The 18,795-nt window shown below is 38.8% G+C and overlaps 1 protein-coding gene across 1 annotated transcript in view; it reads right to left on the bottom strand.

The window, feature by feature from the left end:
* Positions 1 to 18,795, bottom strand: part of CACNA2D3 (calcium voltage-gated channel auxiliary subunit alpha2delta 3) — a 1,058,263-nt gene that overhangs the window by 335,058 nt on the left and 704,410 nt on the right. Inside the window, 1 exon segment of the mRNA XM_016424623.2 lies at positions 14,210 to 14,343. Within this exon segment, the coding sequence (XP_016280109.2) occupies positions 14,210 to 14,343 (134 nt within the window).

The raw sequence follows: 18,795 nt of genomic DNA, 5'->3' as shown, positions 1-18,795 counted from the left end.
ATTTATATAGTAGATGCTTCAGAAATTGTTTGTAGGGGGCAGTGGGTGGCTCAGTGGATTGAGAGTCAGGCCTAGAGATGGGAAGTCCTGGGTTCAAATCTGGCCTCAGACACTTCCCAGCTGTGTGACCCTGGGCAAGTCACTTGACTCCCATAGCCTAGCCCTGACCACTCTTCTGCCTTGGAGCCAATACACAGTATTGATTCTAAGATGGAAGATGAGGGTTCTAGAAAAACCAAAGAAATTGTAGGATTCTACTGTAGACTAAGAAATATTGACATTGCTAAAAATCCCATGCTAGTACGAGCAGCGAGTCGTAGAGGTCGGTTGGGAGTATTTAAGTCACTGTAGAAAGCCTGGGAAACAGTGGCCAGGACGAATGGGATTTTGCCATGTGGGAACATGTGAGGTCAAATTATGAGCTAATTGATATCCCAGAATTCGCCCACTTCCTAATTATCATCATCAAGGATCCTTTTTGTTAAAGTCGATGCTGCCTGAAAATGATCTCTGAGAAAGGGATGTCACCTACGAAGCTTCCCTCCTACGCCTCAGTTTCAGGCTTCAATTGGACCATTTTAAAGAAGAAATCAACCACAACAGTATTTACTAGCTGTTTCCATGAACTTATAAAAAGGAGGGGGCAGCGAGTTCTTTGTCAAGAATTCTGATGAGATAGAATGGGAATCAATTTTGAAACACGTTTCCTCTCTGTTGAGTCAACGGCTGCCTGTGATTTCCATTTCTTTGTTAAGATGACAATAGACAATTCTGGCACTGAGCATCAGGCTTTGTCTGTGCATCTAATGAGAGTACAGATCGCTAGCAGGCAAGGCCTGGGAAATGCCCCAAATTGCCATATCTCCAGCAAGCAGGTGTTGAAAGACATAAAGAAAGGATCTTTTGGTAGAAATTTGAAGGGAAAAGAGGAAAAGATCAACTCTGAATGATTCTCGATAATTTACCCACAGAGCCTTACTGGCAAGTCTAAGTTGTGAATTCTTAGTGATCTTTGGGCTGGACTGGAGAGAAAGAAAATAGCTAGGGGGGGGGGGATCAATAACCAAGACAAATAAGGAGACAGCAAGAGGGCCCAGCTGCCCTTGAAGTAGTAAAGTAATGTGGCCCAGATGAACTACATTTTTAGGCACTGAGAGAAGCGAAGGCTTTAATTGCTGAGGTATATTTGGAGATATTCGAAAGTCGACCATGAAAAGGAAAGCTTCTGGAGGATTGGAGAAGAACAAAGGCCACAGGTTTCAAACAGTGGAAAAGTACAGCATAGACCAGTGGCCTTGATGCCAGTTTCTGTCAAAATACGAGGGCAGATGGTTAAATGGATAGTGGTCAACAGCTTGAAAAGGAAGCAAAGATGACACATAATACAATGTTCTACAAAGAGGCAAGGAAATATGGCAGACTGGGGAGGTGGCTTCAAAACCAAGAAGTCATGGGTTTGAGTCTCCCTTTGGACACATCCTGGCTGTGTGAACCTGCACAGATCTCTCAGAACACTGGGTCATTAAGATTATTAAGAGAAAGTGAGAAATGGCATTGTTAAAGGGAGTTTCCTCATCTAGGAGTTCCATATACCAACAAAATCACATTTTCAATCTTTGTCTCTCATAGCAATGTTATTTTCTTTTCTGACAGGGTTAGTCGTTTAATTTTATCAGGCAGCTAAATGATGCAGTGTGTAGAATGTGGGTCCTGGAGCCTAAAAGACTCATCTTCCTGAGTTCAAATCTGGCCTCAGACAATTGTGTGATCCAGGATGAGTCACTTAACCCTATTTGTCTCAGTTTCCTCTTCTGGAAAATGACCTGAAGAAGAAAATGGTAAACAACCTCAATATCTTTGCCAAGAAAATCCCAAATGCAGTCACAAGGAGTCAGACATTACTAAAACAACTGAATACCATTTAATGTTGATCAGAGAAATCTTATGAATGTATTTTACCTCAATTTTTAGCAAAACATTTAATAAATATCTACTTTGTTTCTATGAAAAAAATCAAAGGTCCTTAGTAGACTTTAAGATCAATATAAACCAATGGTATGAGGCTGAACAATAAAACTTAATGTGATAATGGGTTAGTTGAAGAATGGCTTAATGCCCAGAATAAGGGAGGTGACGATCTCACCACAGTATGGGTTGTTGGGTCTAATTTTGAGTCCCACATCTTGGAAAATCCATGGACAAACTGAAGAGATGAAGGAGAATACACATAGGCTGGTGATCAGAAAGGGGACTGATTCTGCTATATGAAGATCTATTAGAGGATTAGTGAATGTTTAACAGTAACTTTTATGCTGCCGTTGCTAAGAACAGATGCGATTTCTATGTTCTAAGGTTAACAAAGTCCTTTACCTGCATCATCCCATCTTATATTGTCTGTTGTGAACAGAGCAGATCTTGAATGCCTTAACAGATGTTAGAGTATTTTTAGAGTTGTTATATACAATAGCGTTTGGTCCTTTTCTTCTTGGACCTAAAGAAGAAAACTAGGAACATTGGGTAAAAATGGCAAGGAAATATGTTTAGGCTTCATAAAAGGAAGAACTTCATAAAAAGGAGTGAAGTTCAAAAGTGAAATGGACCTTACCCTCTGCTCTGAGGTCATCTAACCAGGGCTGGATGGTCATACACTGAAAATGATGTAGTGGAGATCCTTGTCCATGGATGGGTTGAGTTAAAGGGCTACTAATCTTCCTCTATCATTATTTTAGCAGTATTCTATACCATTGGTCTTTATTAATACAAAATGAATAAAATACTGTGAACATTAATCCAGAAAAAATCATCTCCAGATGGATTAGCAAATCATAAACTGATAGTTGGTGTTATTTAAATTCATTTTGGAAATCAGAGGAACATGTCTAATTTGTTCTGAAAGAGGTCAAACACTCAAGTATCCTATACAATAAAGACCACTTTCCACCATTCTATACTATCGACTTAAGTGGCCTAGATTTGGTCTTTGATGTAGATCTGCAAAATTTTAATTCTTAGAATAGCTCTATGACAAAGCAGAGGTTCTTCAAAATGTACTTTATTCTTAGGTATCCACCATGTGCTTGAAGGTGAGTCCCTTCCCTGATCTGCAGAGACCCAGGAAAAGAGTAGCTTAAGTGATATTACATGATCACGGAAAAATGCTTTCCTTAATTTGTGGAGAGAAAATAAGGTAGGGTTCCTTTAGCTGGATTCTGGGTAAATATGGCTCAGGTGAACTGGATGAAGTTAGATTAGAGTATGTATGGGATGGTTTGTGACTTGTTAAACTATATATATATATATATATATATATATATATATATATATGTATATATACATATATATGATACCACTTATAAGGAATATGTTGAATATGTCATCCCTTGAATGACACTGAACTCCCTCAATTGAATGGTTTCCTTGGAGTTTCCAAACATATTTCATTCTTTTTATTCTTCTCAGGCCCATCTTAACTACTCCATCCCAGCCCCCAATGAAGCATTCATTCCCTACTCATCTCTTTGCATGAGATTTCTCCAACAGACATGGCTGGCTGTACTTTAGCACTTCTGACCTCTGTTTTGCATCTCTACTTCTGATTCTGAAGGATTTTTAATCTGATGGATTTCCATCCCTGTCTCAACCTCCCTACCCCTAAGCAGTTTCTGGTGTTGACTTTTGTAGGCATGCCATTTACTGGATGGCTATAACACACATGGGCACACAATCCCCATGGATGCTCCATGTTGGACAGGATAATATTTGGCAAAGAGCAACATGTCAGCCAGAGGTAGCACATATAAAAATGTAGTAGACATTTCTGCAATATACTATGGATCCTAGACAAGGACCATATCATGGATAAGGATACACATTTCTCTTGATTAGCTATGGGAAGAGAGGAGGGAACGGGTGCATGTTCCAAGAAATGGCAGATCATTTTTTAAAAGTCATTTCATATTCTGGTTTAGAATGTGCTCAAAGACACATATTCAGACATAGTCATCTCAAATTACAACTGTTTAAGCCATTTAAGATTGAAGTCAGTATCTTACTTGCTAGCCCCACCCCTTCTCTTCACTTTTTTTTTTAGGACAGCACCATCCCCTGAGGTACCCAAGTAAGTTCCTAACTTGTAATTCACCCTTGATCTTTCATTTTCTATGGCCCACCAACGTCAATCAAATGATGTCTCATTGAGTCCACTTCTCCTTCTTGATACCATCTCCAAACACACCCACCCATTTTCAACCTTGACATGGTAGTTACCATCCGATTCCCAACTTTCATTACTTCTCACCTATACTAATGCAAGATCTTCCTAACTGATTTGACTTTTTCCATTTTTTCATCTCTAAAATTTATCCTACAAAAGATGCTTCATAGAATTTTCCTCATTCTGACATTTAAGGCTTTCCATGATCTAGCTTCCACCCAAATTTATAGCCTACTTTCATATTGAACCATTTATTCCCTTCATTAACACTGGATTACAGGACTTTCACAAAGCTTAATATCCAGTCTCCAACCTTCAATACTTACATCATGTTTGATCCATGCCTAGAATGTACTTCTCTGCCTCTCAGGATCTTGATTTTACTTCAAGACCTTCCTCAGATGCCACCTTCTCTGTGTAACCTTTCCTCTACCCCTGTACTCTTCCCTTCTCAGATTGGTATGTATTTCTCTGCATATTCTATCATTCAGAAGAATGTACACTACTTGAGAGCAGGGACTTGACTCTGCTCAGTGTGTGGTACATAGAAAGCACTTCAAAAGTAGTTTATGAATTGAATTTTGAGAGAAAACATGGCCCAAAGAAAAGAGTACAGAATTTTGAGTCAAGAATTTTAATTCCAATGCTACTCTGCTATTTATATGCCATATGACTGTGGCCAACTCCTCTTCTCTGCTCTGTTTCCCAATTTGTAAAGTGAAGGAGTGATGGAGTAAAGTGGATTCAAGTGAAAGACTTGATGCCTTTGATGTTCTTTCCAGCTCTTGGTCTATGATGCTTTTTTTTTCTTTTAGCCCTTATCTCTTCCATCTTGGAGTCAATATTGTGTATTGACTCCCAGACAGAAGAGTGATCAGGGCTAGGCAATGGGGATTAAGTGACATGCCCAGGGTCACACAGTTGGGAACTGTCTGAGGTCAGATTTGAACCTAGGACCTCTCTAGGCCTGACTCTCAACCCACAGAGCCACCCAGCTGCCTGGTCTATGGTGCTTTAAGTGGGTATTTGGTCTCCCTTTGGGGAAAATTGAACCATCACTTTTGTAGTGATTCTGATAGTCTGTGCTAGAGTTGTATTTACCAACAGCTGCATGACCTCACACAAAAATCACTGATATATAGTGATTTGGAAACAGAGAAGAAGATGTTCTTGACAAGGAGTCACTCATCATGCCAAGTACCCATCCTATTCCCTCTTCTAAAGTCCTACTTTAAGAAGACCAGTCATCATCAAAGTCACATGATTGGGTGGAAGTCAAGTCCTGCAGTCTTGCCAGAGCCCTAATGAGTGCAGGGTGAGAAGTGAAGTGTCTCAGCATGGTCCACATGTTTTCACACTGTTTCTGAAGGCCCTGGAGGCTATTAAATTTAATGAACCCATCTGCTCCAAAAGAGAGGTCCAAACATAATCAGTTTCCTCGGTGCCATCGAGTACAGATGGTGTGCCATGTTCTGTAGCCCCAGCAGGACCCTGACTGTTTCTCCTTATGCACACATGGCTTTTCCCTTGGATGTTTCCAATGTCTTTGACAGGAATTGCTTGTGTCTGGGGGGAGTACCATACTTTGGCACTCATTATTGCCGTGTTCTTTTTACTTCCTGAAAGCCACCTTACTCCCAACCCCCCAGCCAGTAATGAAGGTTGATTGGTAATAAAGCCTGGCTAAAAACTTTGCAGAGACTTCTCCTAATGGCCTGGTTATGGCTTTCGAATGGGCAAAGGAGGTAATTTTGTCAAATTTCTGGAGTATTTGTGTGTGTGTGGGGGGGGAAGATGGAGAGTGAGGCCAGGACTGTAGGATTAATCTGTGGATGAACCATACTGGCTTCAAAGTTCCCACAAATGGCCCATTGCTAGCAGAGGAGCAGGGTGGAGAGGATTAAGAATGAATTATTCTTATAAATGGCCATATTCTCATTGGGGCTCAAATATTCCTTCTTTTCCTAGAGCCTATGGCTGTCTGGGCAGATGAAGGGTCTTGATGCTACCTTTCGCTTTGGGTCCCTGATCCATGGAGGTAGCAGATAATATAGTAGAGAGTCATTCATTCAATCAATCAATCAATATTTATTTAGTACTGTTGTTGTTCAGTCATTTCAGTCATTTCCAACTCTTTGTGACCCCACTGAGTAGGGCATGCAGCTAGGTGGCTCAGTGGACTAAGATCTAGCCCCAGCGATGGGAGGTCTTGGGCTCAAATATGATCTCAGCCACTTCCTAGCTGTGTGACCCTGAGCAATCATTTAACCTCATTGCCTAGTCCTTACCACTATTTGGAACTAATAAACAGTATTGATTCTAAGATGAAAGACAAGTTGGTTAAAAAAAGGAAACTAAGGAAGAAGATTTATGTGACTAGCCTAGGATCATATTGTTAAGAAGTGACCAAGACTGTATTTGAATTCTAATCTTCCTAATTCCAGATCTTATCCATTGCACTCCTTATTCCAAGGCACTGGCCATTAGTAGTTATGATGCTACCTATGGTAGTTTTAGGAAGTTTTAAGAGGTTAAGTGACTTGCCTATGGTTAGCAGGTGGCATATGTTGAGGCAGGTCTTGAAAATATGGCATTCTGGTTCCTAGGGAGAAATATATCCTCTGAAGCAGGCTGCTACTCATTCAGCAGAGAAGTTTATGGATTTCATGTCAAACGCTGACTGTTTTTTGTCAATTGATATATGATCTCTTATTAGATTTCACATAATTAATGCATTTAACAATAATTTATTTCTTTTGACTTCACCAGGGAAGTGGATGGATTCTTAATAAAGTCATTGGAGGAAAGGAGTGTCAGTAATAGTAGTGGGGAGTCAGCCTTGGAACTAAGAATGGAACCCCATTCCCAAGACCCAACTAAAGTCAGTCTGGTTGACCAAATATTCATTTATATTTGGAAAAAGATTAAAACTGAAATTCCATTCTTTTTATTATTATAAATTCTGACTTCTAAGAGTTTGCCATCATACTTTAGAAACATATGAATTAACTCAAATATAATAAAAGTTGGAAAACATGATGGCTGTCTTCAAGGATTTGAAACTGTCATATGATTGTGATTCTTCTGCATGACCCTACATGGAAGAATGAAGAGGCAGGAGAAGTATCAAAGAGACAAATTGAGACTTGATTTCATGAAAAACTTGCTAGTGAATTATGTAATAAGTCCTTGTCCCACCTAAACAGATATTTCCCTGATTGTATCATTGTTCACGGATGTTTGGACTGATCTGTGGCCTCATGGATGGGGGAATTCCATATTAGGATGAAATTTAATAGAGATCAATGTAAAATCATAACATTGGCTTCAAAAATTCCACTTCACAGGTATGAGATGCCGAAGGTGTGGTTAGACAACTATTCCTCTGAAAAATATCTGGGAATTCTGGTGGCCAAAAGCTCAATAGGAATTTTTAGTAGGGTATGAAGGTTAAAAACATACTAGTAGATTTTGGGCTTCATTGAGAGTACCAAGATGCAGGAATAAATAGATGGTGGTTCTGTTTCTGTTTTTGTTTTGTTTTGTTTTGTTTTTTCATCCTTTTCTTGTCCTCAGCAGATCATATCTGTAAGACTGAAATAAGTTCTAAGAACCATATTTTAAGAAAGGCATCTGTTGATGGAACTGGTGGGGCATGGGGGATGGGTTAAGACAGAAAATACTTGGCAGATATATAAGGGAAAGAGAAGAATGATAGGAGCATTTATGTATTTTAAAGGCTTTTCACAGAGGTGTCCATGATCTAGCTAGCTAGCTATCTGACTAGCTGGCCATCTCATCTTGAACCTATGTCTACCTAGCTAGACTCATTTTACTTGACTCCAGAGGGCAGAACTAGAATATTATGGCACTTCTTCAGGAAAACTATCTTATTGCTGAAGTTGTTAGTCCTATACCTCTTCAGGATATATATATATATGTATATATATGTATATATATATTATATATATTATATAATACTGAATACACTGGACAATTTAGGTGTCATATGTTTTTCTAAACATATTTTCTTTCCATGAATTTGTATGTATGTTCATTTATGTATATATTATAAATGCACCTATGCATATGGAAAATTTCAAAATATCTATTTTGTATCTTTCACCTATCTGTATCACTTTTCCAAATGTCAATCATCTATCTCTCATGCTTCTATTTCTAACTCCATCTTCTTTGATGTATCTTTTATCTAGATATCATTTTTCTCTAGCATGTATCACTATTTTATCTATCATCTGTCTATCTATCTATCTATCTATCTATCTATCTATCTATCTATCTATCTATTCATCCATCTAACCATCTATGTATCTATGTATCTATCTATATCTATCCATCTATCTATTTCTATCCATCCAACTATCTATCTATCTATCTATCTATCTATCTATCTATCTATCTATCTATCTATTCATCCATCTAACCATCTATGTATCTATGTATCTATCTATATCTATCCATCTATCTATTTCTATCCATCCAACTATCTATCTATCTATCTATCTATCTATCTGTCTGTCTGTCTGTCTGTCTAATTGATCTATCAATTTGTTTGCTTTCTACAGATATAAACTAACTAAATGTATACATGTAATTTATTTTATTTAAGATTCCCAAAGTAAACCCCACCACTGATGGTTCATACAATGGTCTTTTCATCCCAAATACCCTTTCAGTCCGTGAGGTCTCCTCAGGGCTTCTTTGAAGACTTGATTTTCTGCTCAGTGGATATACTGCCTTTCTACTATGGTTCATGCAATTAGAAATGTGTAGACCCACTGAGCAAGCAGAGGGTGGATTCCATGCTATACGCCTGGTACAATTTCAATACTTCAAGGATCTGTGAATTCTTCATTATGAACTTCCTATTCACAAGTACAGATCACAGTCTCTACACAAGAGGGGGTGAGCTTCAGGATTTCCTGAGGCTGAAAGTTTTATCACCCTGCACCCAGGCTTCTAGCTAGTCTGCCACTCAAATAGTAGACACACGGTCCAGCATTTATCCTGTTGTCAAACTTCTTCTAAGCTGATGGGAGAAAACAGAGTTCATACATCTCAACTCCAGGCAGCCAGGTCACCTCCAAACCATGGGGAAGACTAATATAAAGTAGTACAGGCTTCATAAATGTCAATTTAATTATTGCATCCTGTACAAATGAAAGTTATTTAAGATCCTATTTGGTCATTATCATCAAAAGGTAATCAAGCCAATTGAAATGACCTTGCCCAAATCTTGGTGGAGAAGGATAACTAAATGTGGCTAATTAAGGCTGCTCCGAAAGTGTGTGAATGTCTTTGAAAACTAACATACTTGGGGAGAGAAGCCACAACTAACTCAGAAATCAATCTTTTCAGGAAAAGAGAATTCATTGTTAGGAGGAAGCTCGATAGCCATTGGGCCCAATTCCTAATTTGCACCCCGCCCCCCAACAAAAAAGATCCAGTAAGTGGTCATCTGATCATTTCTTGAAAGTTTCCAGAGGCCACAAGGTGGTATATTGGACAGAGTATTGGATTGCAAATCCAGGTCAGACACTTAGAAGCTCTGTGACTAGAGACAAACCACTTTACTACTCAGCCTCAGTTTCCTCAATTATAAAATCAAAGTGTTGGGCTCAATGACCTATAAGATCTTTTCCATCTCTAAATCTGTAATTTTATGTTATTATGTGGAATCTACTCTTGCCCAAGGCAGCTCAATTTACTTAGAAATTTCTCTGATTGTCAGAAAACTTTTCCTGACATCAAACCTTAATTTGCCTCAATAACTTCTCATTACTCCTAGTACTGCCCTTTGGGGAAAAAACAAAACAAAACAAATTCAATGTCTTGTATATGAAATGTCTTTAGCTACTTGAAAATGTCTATCCTGATCTCTCTCCCAAGTCTTCTTTTCTCCAAGCTTAAAATTCTTCATTCATTCAACCTATAGTCCCATATGCCATGACCTAGAGGCTCATCATCATCTGGGATAACCTTTTCCAAAGGCTCTCTGGTTCATCAAAATTCTCCCTTTAATGAGATATCCATAAATGTTGTCCACATTCTCCCTTTGGTCTGGCTACACTGAGTACCCTGGGACTGTCACTTCCATTGTCCTGGCAACTCCACCCTTCAATACAATTAGTATTTGGAGCAGCTAGTTGGCCTAGTGAATTAAGGCCAGGCTTATAGCTAGGAGGTCCTGGGTTCAAATTTGACCTCAGATACTTCCTAGATTTGGGACCCTGGACAAGGCACTTAAAAACAATTGCCTGGTCCTTAGTTCCTTATTCATAGTGTGGATTCTAAGATTGGAGATGAGGATTTTTTTAAAGGATTACATTAGTATTCTTGGATGCAATAGGCTGTTGACTCATTGTGACTGCATTTCATAAAACTCTCAGCGAGGTAGGACTAGCCATGATGCACCCCCCACCCCCTGCACTCCTCATCTTGTGTTTGAGGCTGGTTTATCTGAATCCATGTGAAATACTTCATTTTACTGTATCTGACCAGTCAAGACCTTTTGGAATCCAGCCTTAGAGTTGTGTAATCTGTGCATTACATAAGCATGCCTTCTTTGTTCTCATCCAAGTCTTGCACAAAAATGCTAAACAAGAAGGAGCCTGGAGAGCCCTTGGATTCATTCAGCTGGGTGTGACTGTCCCTATCACTGTCACAGCAAGACAAAAAGACCTCCATACAATCCTGAAGGTATTCTGTTGGTTACTATTTCCAGAAGACTTGGTTGATATCAACTTCAAGTCATGGAACACTGTTGGGTTGGAAATATACTATTAAAATCCATACATGTTTTGGGGTAGGTTATAGCGCTAATAGAGTGATGAGCCTGAAGTCAAGGAGATCTGAGTTCAAATCTTCCCTCAAACACATTATTGCTGAAAGAATCTAGGTTAAATTACTTCTCTCACACTTGGTTTCCTCAGCTATTAAATGAGGATAAATATAGTGTCTACTTCACAGGGTTAAATGAGGATCACATGAATAAAAAATGTTAAGTACTTTATGATCCTTCAAGTGTCATATAAATAATAACAATAAATAATAATAGTTATTATTATTATTTTTTATGTTCTAGGAGACCTGGAAGTATGACATAACTCTAAGGCAGTTCTCTTAACTGTGTGTGTTTGTGTGTGTGTGTGTATATGTAAAGGACCCTTTTGTCCATCTGATAAAGCCTATTGACCCCTTTTCTCAATAATGCAAGGGTAAAAAAAAATTAATAATTGAAGGAAATACTTGAGTTCAGTTAGAGGTTAGTGGAAACCAAGATGTATTTTTTTTATACATGTTCAGGAAATCTCTCCACAGACCACATAAAGATCTGCATGTACTAGCTAAGGATTCCTGATGTAGGATAAGGATTGAGGGAAAAGGGAAGAGAGATGAAGACTTTTTTAGCCAAAGAGAAACACGTATGATGAAAAAATTATGCAACAAATGAACATCTTGGATTTAAAAGATTTATATTTACTATTTGTGGAAAAAGTGTCTTTAGTGTTGAAATGGACTAATCCCCCTCTTCACATCCTGTGGGACAGTGTGAGAAACAACAGACTCTGGGATCCTGTAGTCCCATTTGGGGTTTCCAAATGAAAACAAAAGCTTGGGAAATCAAGGACACAGTCCTGGACTACCACTTTTGGGACAGTTAAAATTCAATGTGGAGTTTAATAGCTCTAGAGTCTGATTACCAAGAAAGCCATTATAAACACATCAATCCAATGAATTCAGTCACAATTTGGTTAGACATTGTCATAGTTAAAGGAAGTGACTGCAACAATTATCTGAGAATGCATACTCACCAGTGTTTGTTTGTTTGTTTGTTTGTTTTTCCCTGAGGAAAAGAGTTTACAATACAGACTCTATTTGGAAGGCCTCGCTTACTCAGCTCCCCATTTCAGGAAGTATTTCTTTTGATGGTTTTTGAAATTGTTTAAGGCTTTCCAACTTGATTAATGATTCTTTTACTATGAAAAAGGCAAGTACTTTCCTAAGCATTCCTGCTTATTAAATCTACTTTCCTTCCCTCATCCCATCAATATGGTCCTGCATCTTAAAAAAGTTCAGAGTAAAGAGGCAGTGGCAGATACCTTCTGCCTGAAGACCAACCTGCCTCATGCTGCATTTCTTAGATCCAATAACTACTGAAGATAACCTAAGCTCCCTAGAAATTGGGATGTATATCTGTGAAGGGTGTAGTAATGCCAAAGAGATTCTGAAATAAAAGAGGCAGCAGGAGAGCATCCAGCAATGGTGAACAGAATGGTGAGGGGCTCCCAGAGGAGGCCACTGGAGGGGATGGAGGACTTTAATCCTGTCCAAGAATAGGCATAGGAGGAAACATGAAGCAGGGTCTATTTTGTTATTTAATCTTTGTATCTTGACTTGCTTGGCATGTAGTAAGCATGTAATAAATGCTTTCTTTCTATCTCTAGTGCTAAACAAAGTGTCGGACACATGGCAAATCCTTAATAAACACTTCTTTTTAACCTATTTAAAAAGTGAATGAATAGAGAAGAACACTGAATTTAGAGTATACCAATCTGGGATTAGTCCTGGTTCTGCACTCACAACTTCTGTGACCTCAAATATTCCACTTACCCTCTCTCAGACTCAATTTCTTCATCTGTAAACCAAGAAGGATAAACTAGACTATAACCAAAGTTGTTGTTTTTTTCCCCCAGTCCAAAATCATCTTATGAACTGAAGTCATTGGCCTCATATCCTGCTTAGGGTCACAGAAGGGTGAGGTGTGGCAGAAACAGGCAACCCAAACTATGACACCAGGATCCCAAATCTCTTGATTCCTCTGAGGGACCCTTTTTGTCACTAGATGGGGAGGAATATTTTTGTGAAGATAATCAAGCCATTGCTGGGGCAGCAAGGGGAACTGAAATAACTGCAATCCAGTGATAAATTTCAGTTTCTTAGTATCACAGATTTTAAGCAACAAAGGGTTTTAAAGGTCATATAATCTGATCCAATTAATTTACCTATTAGGAAACTGAGGTCCTGAGAAGGTATGTGACTTGCATGAAGTTTCACAGGCAGAAATGATGGTGAGAAAAGGAAATCTTCATATGATCATCAGGAGCACCTCAAGGTGAATATTTGTTTTTCTTTGGCATCAATGATCATAGATTCAGTCCAAAACAAATGAGTGAGTAACATGGTATTATTCCCAATTAAAAACAAATGAGAATGTTCTGTCTGTATATTCTAGAATCAATAAAATGAAATATCCCTTGGCTCAGAAACTTTATAGCTACAAAATACACACACACATACAAACATAACCTTGACATTATACACAAGACTTTGACATTGTTTTATTATTGGAATGATGACAAAGCCATTCTTTAAAAGCTGATGTGGTCTCTGAACTTTCCATCTAGTCACTCACCATCCCAAGGTTTAGCCAATAACACTGTTTTTATTCTCTGTCTCTTCAAGGGATGGCCAACTGGGTAAATTCCCTGTTCCTATTCAACCACCTAGCCAACAAATAGTCACTTTCTAAGACATTAAATCAAGACTAAATGCAAATTTTAATTAGGTCTCATTCTGAATGGAAGCAGTTGCTTTTGTGTCCTAGTAGGTGAAAATTATGATGCTGAAAGTATGTGTAAACATTGAGGGAAAAGAAAGGAAATGAGCCTAAGAAAAGGAAGAGAACCTTCTTAATGGTGCTTACCAGACCAATCAAGGAACCCCAAAATTCCTCAAATCAGTTTTAATATTAGTGGTCCTTACTGACAAATACTTTTCAATCAAATATACTAAATCACAGGAATCCAATAGTTCAATTCATTACATAAACCTGGAACATTTTTTAGTGCAATATGATGTAAGGAACCTGTGGGCACTTCAAAGGTAGAATGACAATTCCTTGAAGGGTTATAATTCAGACCCATCTCCAATTCATAAAATCATTATAGATGACATATGACCACACACACTTACAGTGCTGTCGATGTATGCTTCAGTCCAGACCACATCATGCTCCTGGTCAATAACCTTTGGCCGGCTCAACACATGTAGATACTCCATGACATTCTCTTGAACATCAGCCAAAGTGGAGATCTGAGTGAAAAAGCCTGCCCCAAAAGAAGAAAACAGAAAGCTATTTAGAGAGTGGGTGAGCTTGTGAAGAGAGAGAATAAGCTTAATCTGCCTGACTGAAACTGAAATAACTCCATAGTTAAAGGAAAAATTAGAAAGAAGGAAAAGAGAATATTTGACTTGTTGAAATTCTAAAAAATGATTGGAAGAATTTCAGTCTGAACCCAGACTTCACCACTTCTTTCATGTCTACTAGGGAGAAGGACAGGGGGCTTCTGTATAATGGAATTCCTTGTCTTTCTCTTGTCTTTCTCTCCTCCTTCTCCCATATCTCCTCTTCTTTCCTCTCCATTCTCTCTACTCCTTTTTCTCCTCTTTTCTCTCCCTATCATTTGCCTTCTCTCTCTCTATCAGCCTTCATTTCCCTCTTGATAAAAAGAAATAACTTGCTTCTTTGCCCTCTTTGAACATTGTGTTTGACTATCCAGATCCAAATTCCCCTGTCTCACCTTCATGGCATGTCTAAAAGATTAAAAAAAAAACTACAACTGAGAATATCCCAAATTCCTATCCTTCCATAGTCCAAAGGCATAGGGAGGTGGGAGAGGAAAAAGAATGGAAGAAGAGTTTTCATTACTAGTGTCAACCAAAAGGCCATAGACATAGGACATTTTCAAACAAAGTTCAGCTAGTTTAAATTTGATGTGCCAATCGCACACCAGATATGGGCTGTGTGGTTTCTGGTTTTGTAATTATAGCTTAGTAGAGTAATAATTAAAATGTATTATCACTTGCTCATGCCCTCTCCCACCCTGGAGGCCCTGAAAGGAATGACTTGCCCATCCTAGTGGCTTTGCGTGACCAAATAAGGAGCTAGGAATGAGCATCTGACATTGAATTGACATCACAGTGAGCAGTGTCTCCTTTGGCCACCACATTTCCCCAGTGGGTCCTCAGAGGCCAATGACAAGTTAAAAAACAAAACAAAACAATATACAATTAGAAAAATCAAAACAGAACAAAGTCTTCCCATTAAAGGTCACTGATCATATACCACTTCACTAGAAGCTTAGTTAGGTCAGAGGCCCTCTCTTAGTCATCTTTGAGGTGGGTGTATCTGGAGCACAATCTCAAAAACTCAGCAAATACTCCTTGAATGAACAGATGGATAGATATATGGATGGATGGATGGATAAATGTATGAAGAAACTTGGGAAAATGAAAGCTTGGGGGCACATAGCCAGAATATATCAGAAGTGGGTTATGAATTCAGGTCTTTTGGCACCAAGGCTGTGTCTTTGGATCATTATACCCCTTACCCCTTTACCTATCATGTCTATGTTTTGATACATTATGCTATATATCACATCATACCATGTTATAAGAGTCAGTAGGACCTAGTGGAAAGGTAGCTGACTTTGTAATCAAGAAGAACTGTGTTTGAGTCTAGCCTTGGACACATATTGATGGTATGTCCTTGGGTAACTTATTTAACTTATCAATTCCCCATTGGCAAATCTCCAATACTATAAATTGTTGAGCTGGTAGCAAGTAAGTTTCCAAATTAAGTTTTTCCATATGGTAATGAAATCACAAATCTGTACTTATTTAGCTATCTTGACATCGATGTCTTTTTGTCTCTTTTTGTCTCTTTCCATAAACATATATACTTATACAAGTATTATTACTTTAGATTTAGATGGTATTTTAGTATATCATCTTCTCAGTTTCCTTTATTGGATCAGCATCCATGCCTTCTTTCTTATCTGTAGGTTGCCCCAAGATTTGCCTGGCTCCTCATATTATTCCTTTCTACTCCCTATCTCCACAATCTCACTATCTGTCATATGTTAAATCTTCACCTCTAATTGGATGACTACCAGAACTACATGGCCATTCTTCATCTCTTATCTGTTCCAATCCTTTATCACCACATTCCAATGATATATTTCCCACTGAATGTCCTAGAGGCATCTCAAACTCATTTGATCCAGAAGTTCACACCTTTTTCATTCATTTTCCCCAACTCACAACTCTTCCTAACTTCTCTATTTCTGCCACTAGAGCCATTATCTTTTTGGTTACTAAGGCTTATAAGCTCAGAGCCATTCTCAATTCTTCATTCTGGGAAAAGTAAAATATTTAGGGGACCTTGAGTCCACACATCCCAGTGGGGGGAAATAAGGGTAACAGAGTCACATGTCTCCTGGTGCAGTCAGTGTCCCCTGGCATGGCCAGCATGAGTGCCTGCGTCCCAGGCACAACATTGGGCATGGAGAGAGGAGCAAATGTGTTTGAACAGCAGGTATGAGAGGCTGAGAGCTCTCTCTCTCTCTTTGGACAAGGGCCTTTAACTTGCTCCCTGGGCTGGTCTCTGCTTCTCTCTATCTCTGTCTCTCTGATTCTCTGTCTCTCTGTCTCTTTGTCCCTCAGTCTTTGTATCTGCCTCTGTTTCTCTGTCTGTCTGTCTGTTGGTCTGTCTGTCTCTCTCTTTGTGTGATCTTATCTCACTGGTCCATCTCTGACAAACCAAGGTCAGCTGCAATGGAGGACTAGATTTTTATCTAAAGTTAGAAAGGCTGAAAAGCCTTTTCCTTTCTTTCTCTCTCTCTTTATTCATAAGTGCTTATAAATCTGGTAAAAAATCTTTAGAATCATTTTTATTTATAACAACTCTTCCCTTTTATTTAATCCATTAACAACCAATCAAGTAATCAGTCAACAAGTGTGACATAGTCATGTCTATTGAGGTTCTAAGGCACTGGAAAAATAAGAGTAATAAATGCTAAGTTTTATTAATTCTATACCCCATCACATATCTCAAAACTTTTCTTTTCTCTCCCTTCACACAAAAATCACCTTACTCCAGGCCCCTCTCTGTTCTTACCTAGTTTTTTTTGCAATAGTCTCCAAATTGGTCCCCCTCTAGTTTTCCATACTTTTCCTCTTTACAAACTACATGTTCTTGTAAGTTGGCCTTCCTGATCTTCCTCAATTGTGGCCCCCAAGTCTGATCTCTACATTTCTCCAGGCTGCCCTCTATTTCTCGTTTCATCCACTTCTTAGAATCCTAGCTTCCTTTCAAGCTCAATCAAAGCTCACTTCCAATATCAGGTCTCTCCTTATTCTCTCATGAGAATGATGAAGTCAAGATCACGGTGATCTAATGCTGGCATGATAGGAAGAACTTGGGACTTGGGCCCAAAGCTAAGGGCAGCAGGACCTTTTGTCCCACCCTACCTCCAACTCTAGAATAGTTAGGTGGCTCCAGGGAATGATGGTCCCCTTTTCCACTCCTGGCATCTGGCATGGGGAGGGTATACAGGTTAGTGTGGGGTCCCTTGATGCCCACCCCACAGGGCTGTTTATCCCTTCCTAGGCCTGAGTTTTCATTTCATTCAAAAACCGGAGAGCAAGTGGTTGAATAAAGGCAGTTTGTTTGGAAGGAGTAGGGCTTGGCTAACCTCTTTGAGGTACAGGGAGTAGCTGGGGGTGCTTGGTGGGTGTAGAGAAAGAAGGTACTGCTTCATCTAAGGCTAGCATCTCATCTAGGTCCTTGGGGTTGGGGGTGGCAGCAGGCAACATTTTTAATGGGCATCGGGGTGAGCAAGGCTTGCAATGGATAATGGGATCGGGTCCATTGGGCAAGGGAGCAAGCTTTGTAGCTCTTGAGTGTACATACTGTTTCTGTGTAACATTTTGTATATTCTAGGGGTGGTGAAACAGAGGGCAGACACCCCTGAGCAGGCTAGTTCAAGTTTAATATGGAGCAATATTCTAATAATTATATTTGAGGAACAGGGAAATTATTTATAGGTGACACAATGCAGAGGAAGGAAGAGGGGACAGGGTTCTAATTCCTGGGTGATTTGACTCCTGTTCCTTTTGCTTTTCTTTTTCAGAATAAATGAATTCAGGCCCCCCTAAATAATAATAAATAATTAAAAAATTAAGCCTTCTCACCCTAAATTTTCTGAAAAATATTTTATAAAATTCCACAGAGGAAAAACAATAGAAATACAAAATAGTAAGTGGAAAATTGATGTCAAGTAATATATTATTAATCTACTCTATGCACTGTGCTAGGGTTTGGGGACACAATGACAAAAGTGACAGTACTTGACCTCAAGGAACTTACATTCTATCAGAGAAAAGAATACAAGGACAGCCTAGAAATTCCAAGCATGTTCAGATTCATTGAATAGTTAATTTAGAGGTGGATTCTAGTTATGGACATTTCTTCCTTCTAGAATTCTCCCTACCACTTCTATACTCAACATTCATCCAGATGTCAAATCATAGTTAATTCAAGATCTACAATGTCTCTAATTCATGTCTCTTACTCTCTACTCAATCTATGACCACCACCAGTTCAAGTCCACATCACCTCATTTTTTTTTAACTCTTACCTTCCATCTTGGAATCAATACTGTGCATTGGCTTTTAAAATACTTTATAACCTGTCCCCTCCCTCCAATCAAGTGACA

This window comes from Monodelphis domestica, chromosome 7, assembly GCF_027887165.1.
Source record: "Monodelphis domestica isolate mMonDom1 chromosome 7, mMonDom1.pri, whole genome shotgun sequence".
Lineage (NCBI taxonomy): Eukaryota > Metazoa > Chordata > Mammalia > Didelphimorphia > Didelphidae > Monodelphis > Monodelphis domestica.
Note: the sequence above shows the minus strand (reverse complement) of the source record. Positions and strands in the feature narration are given on the sequence as shown.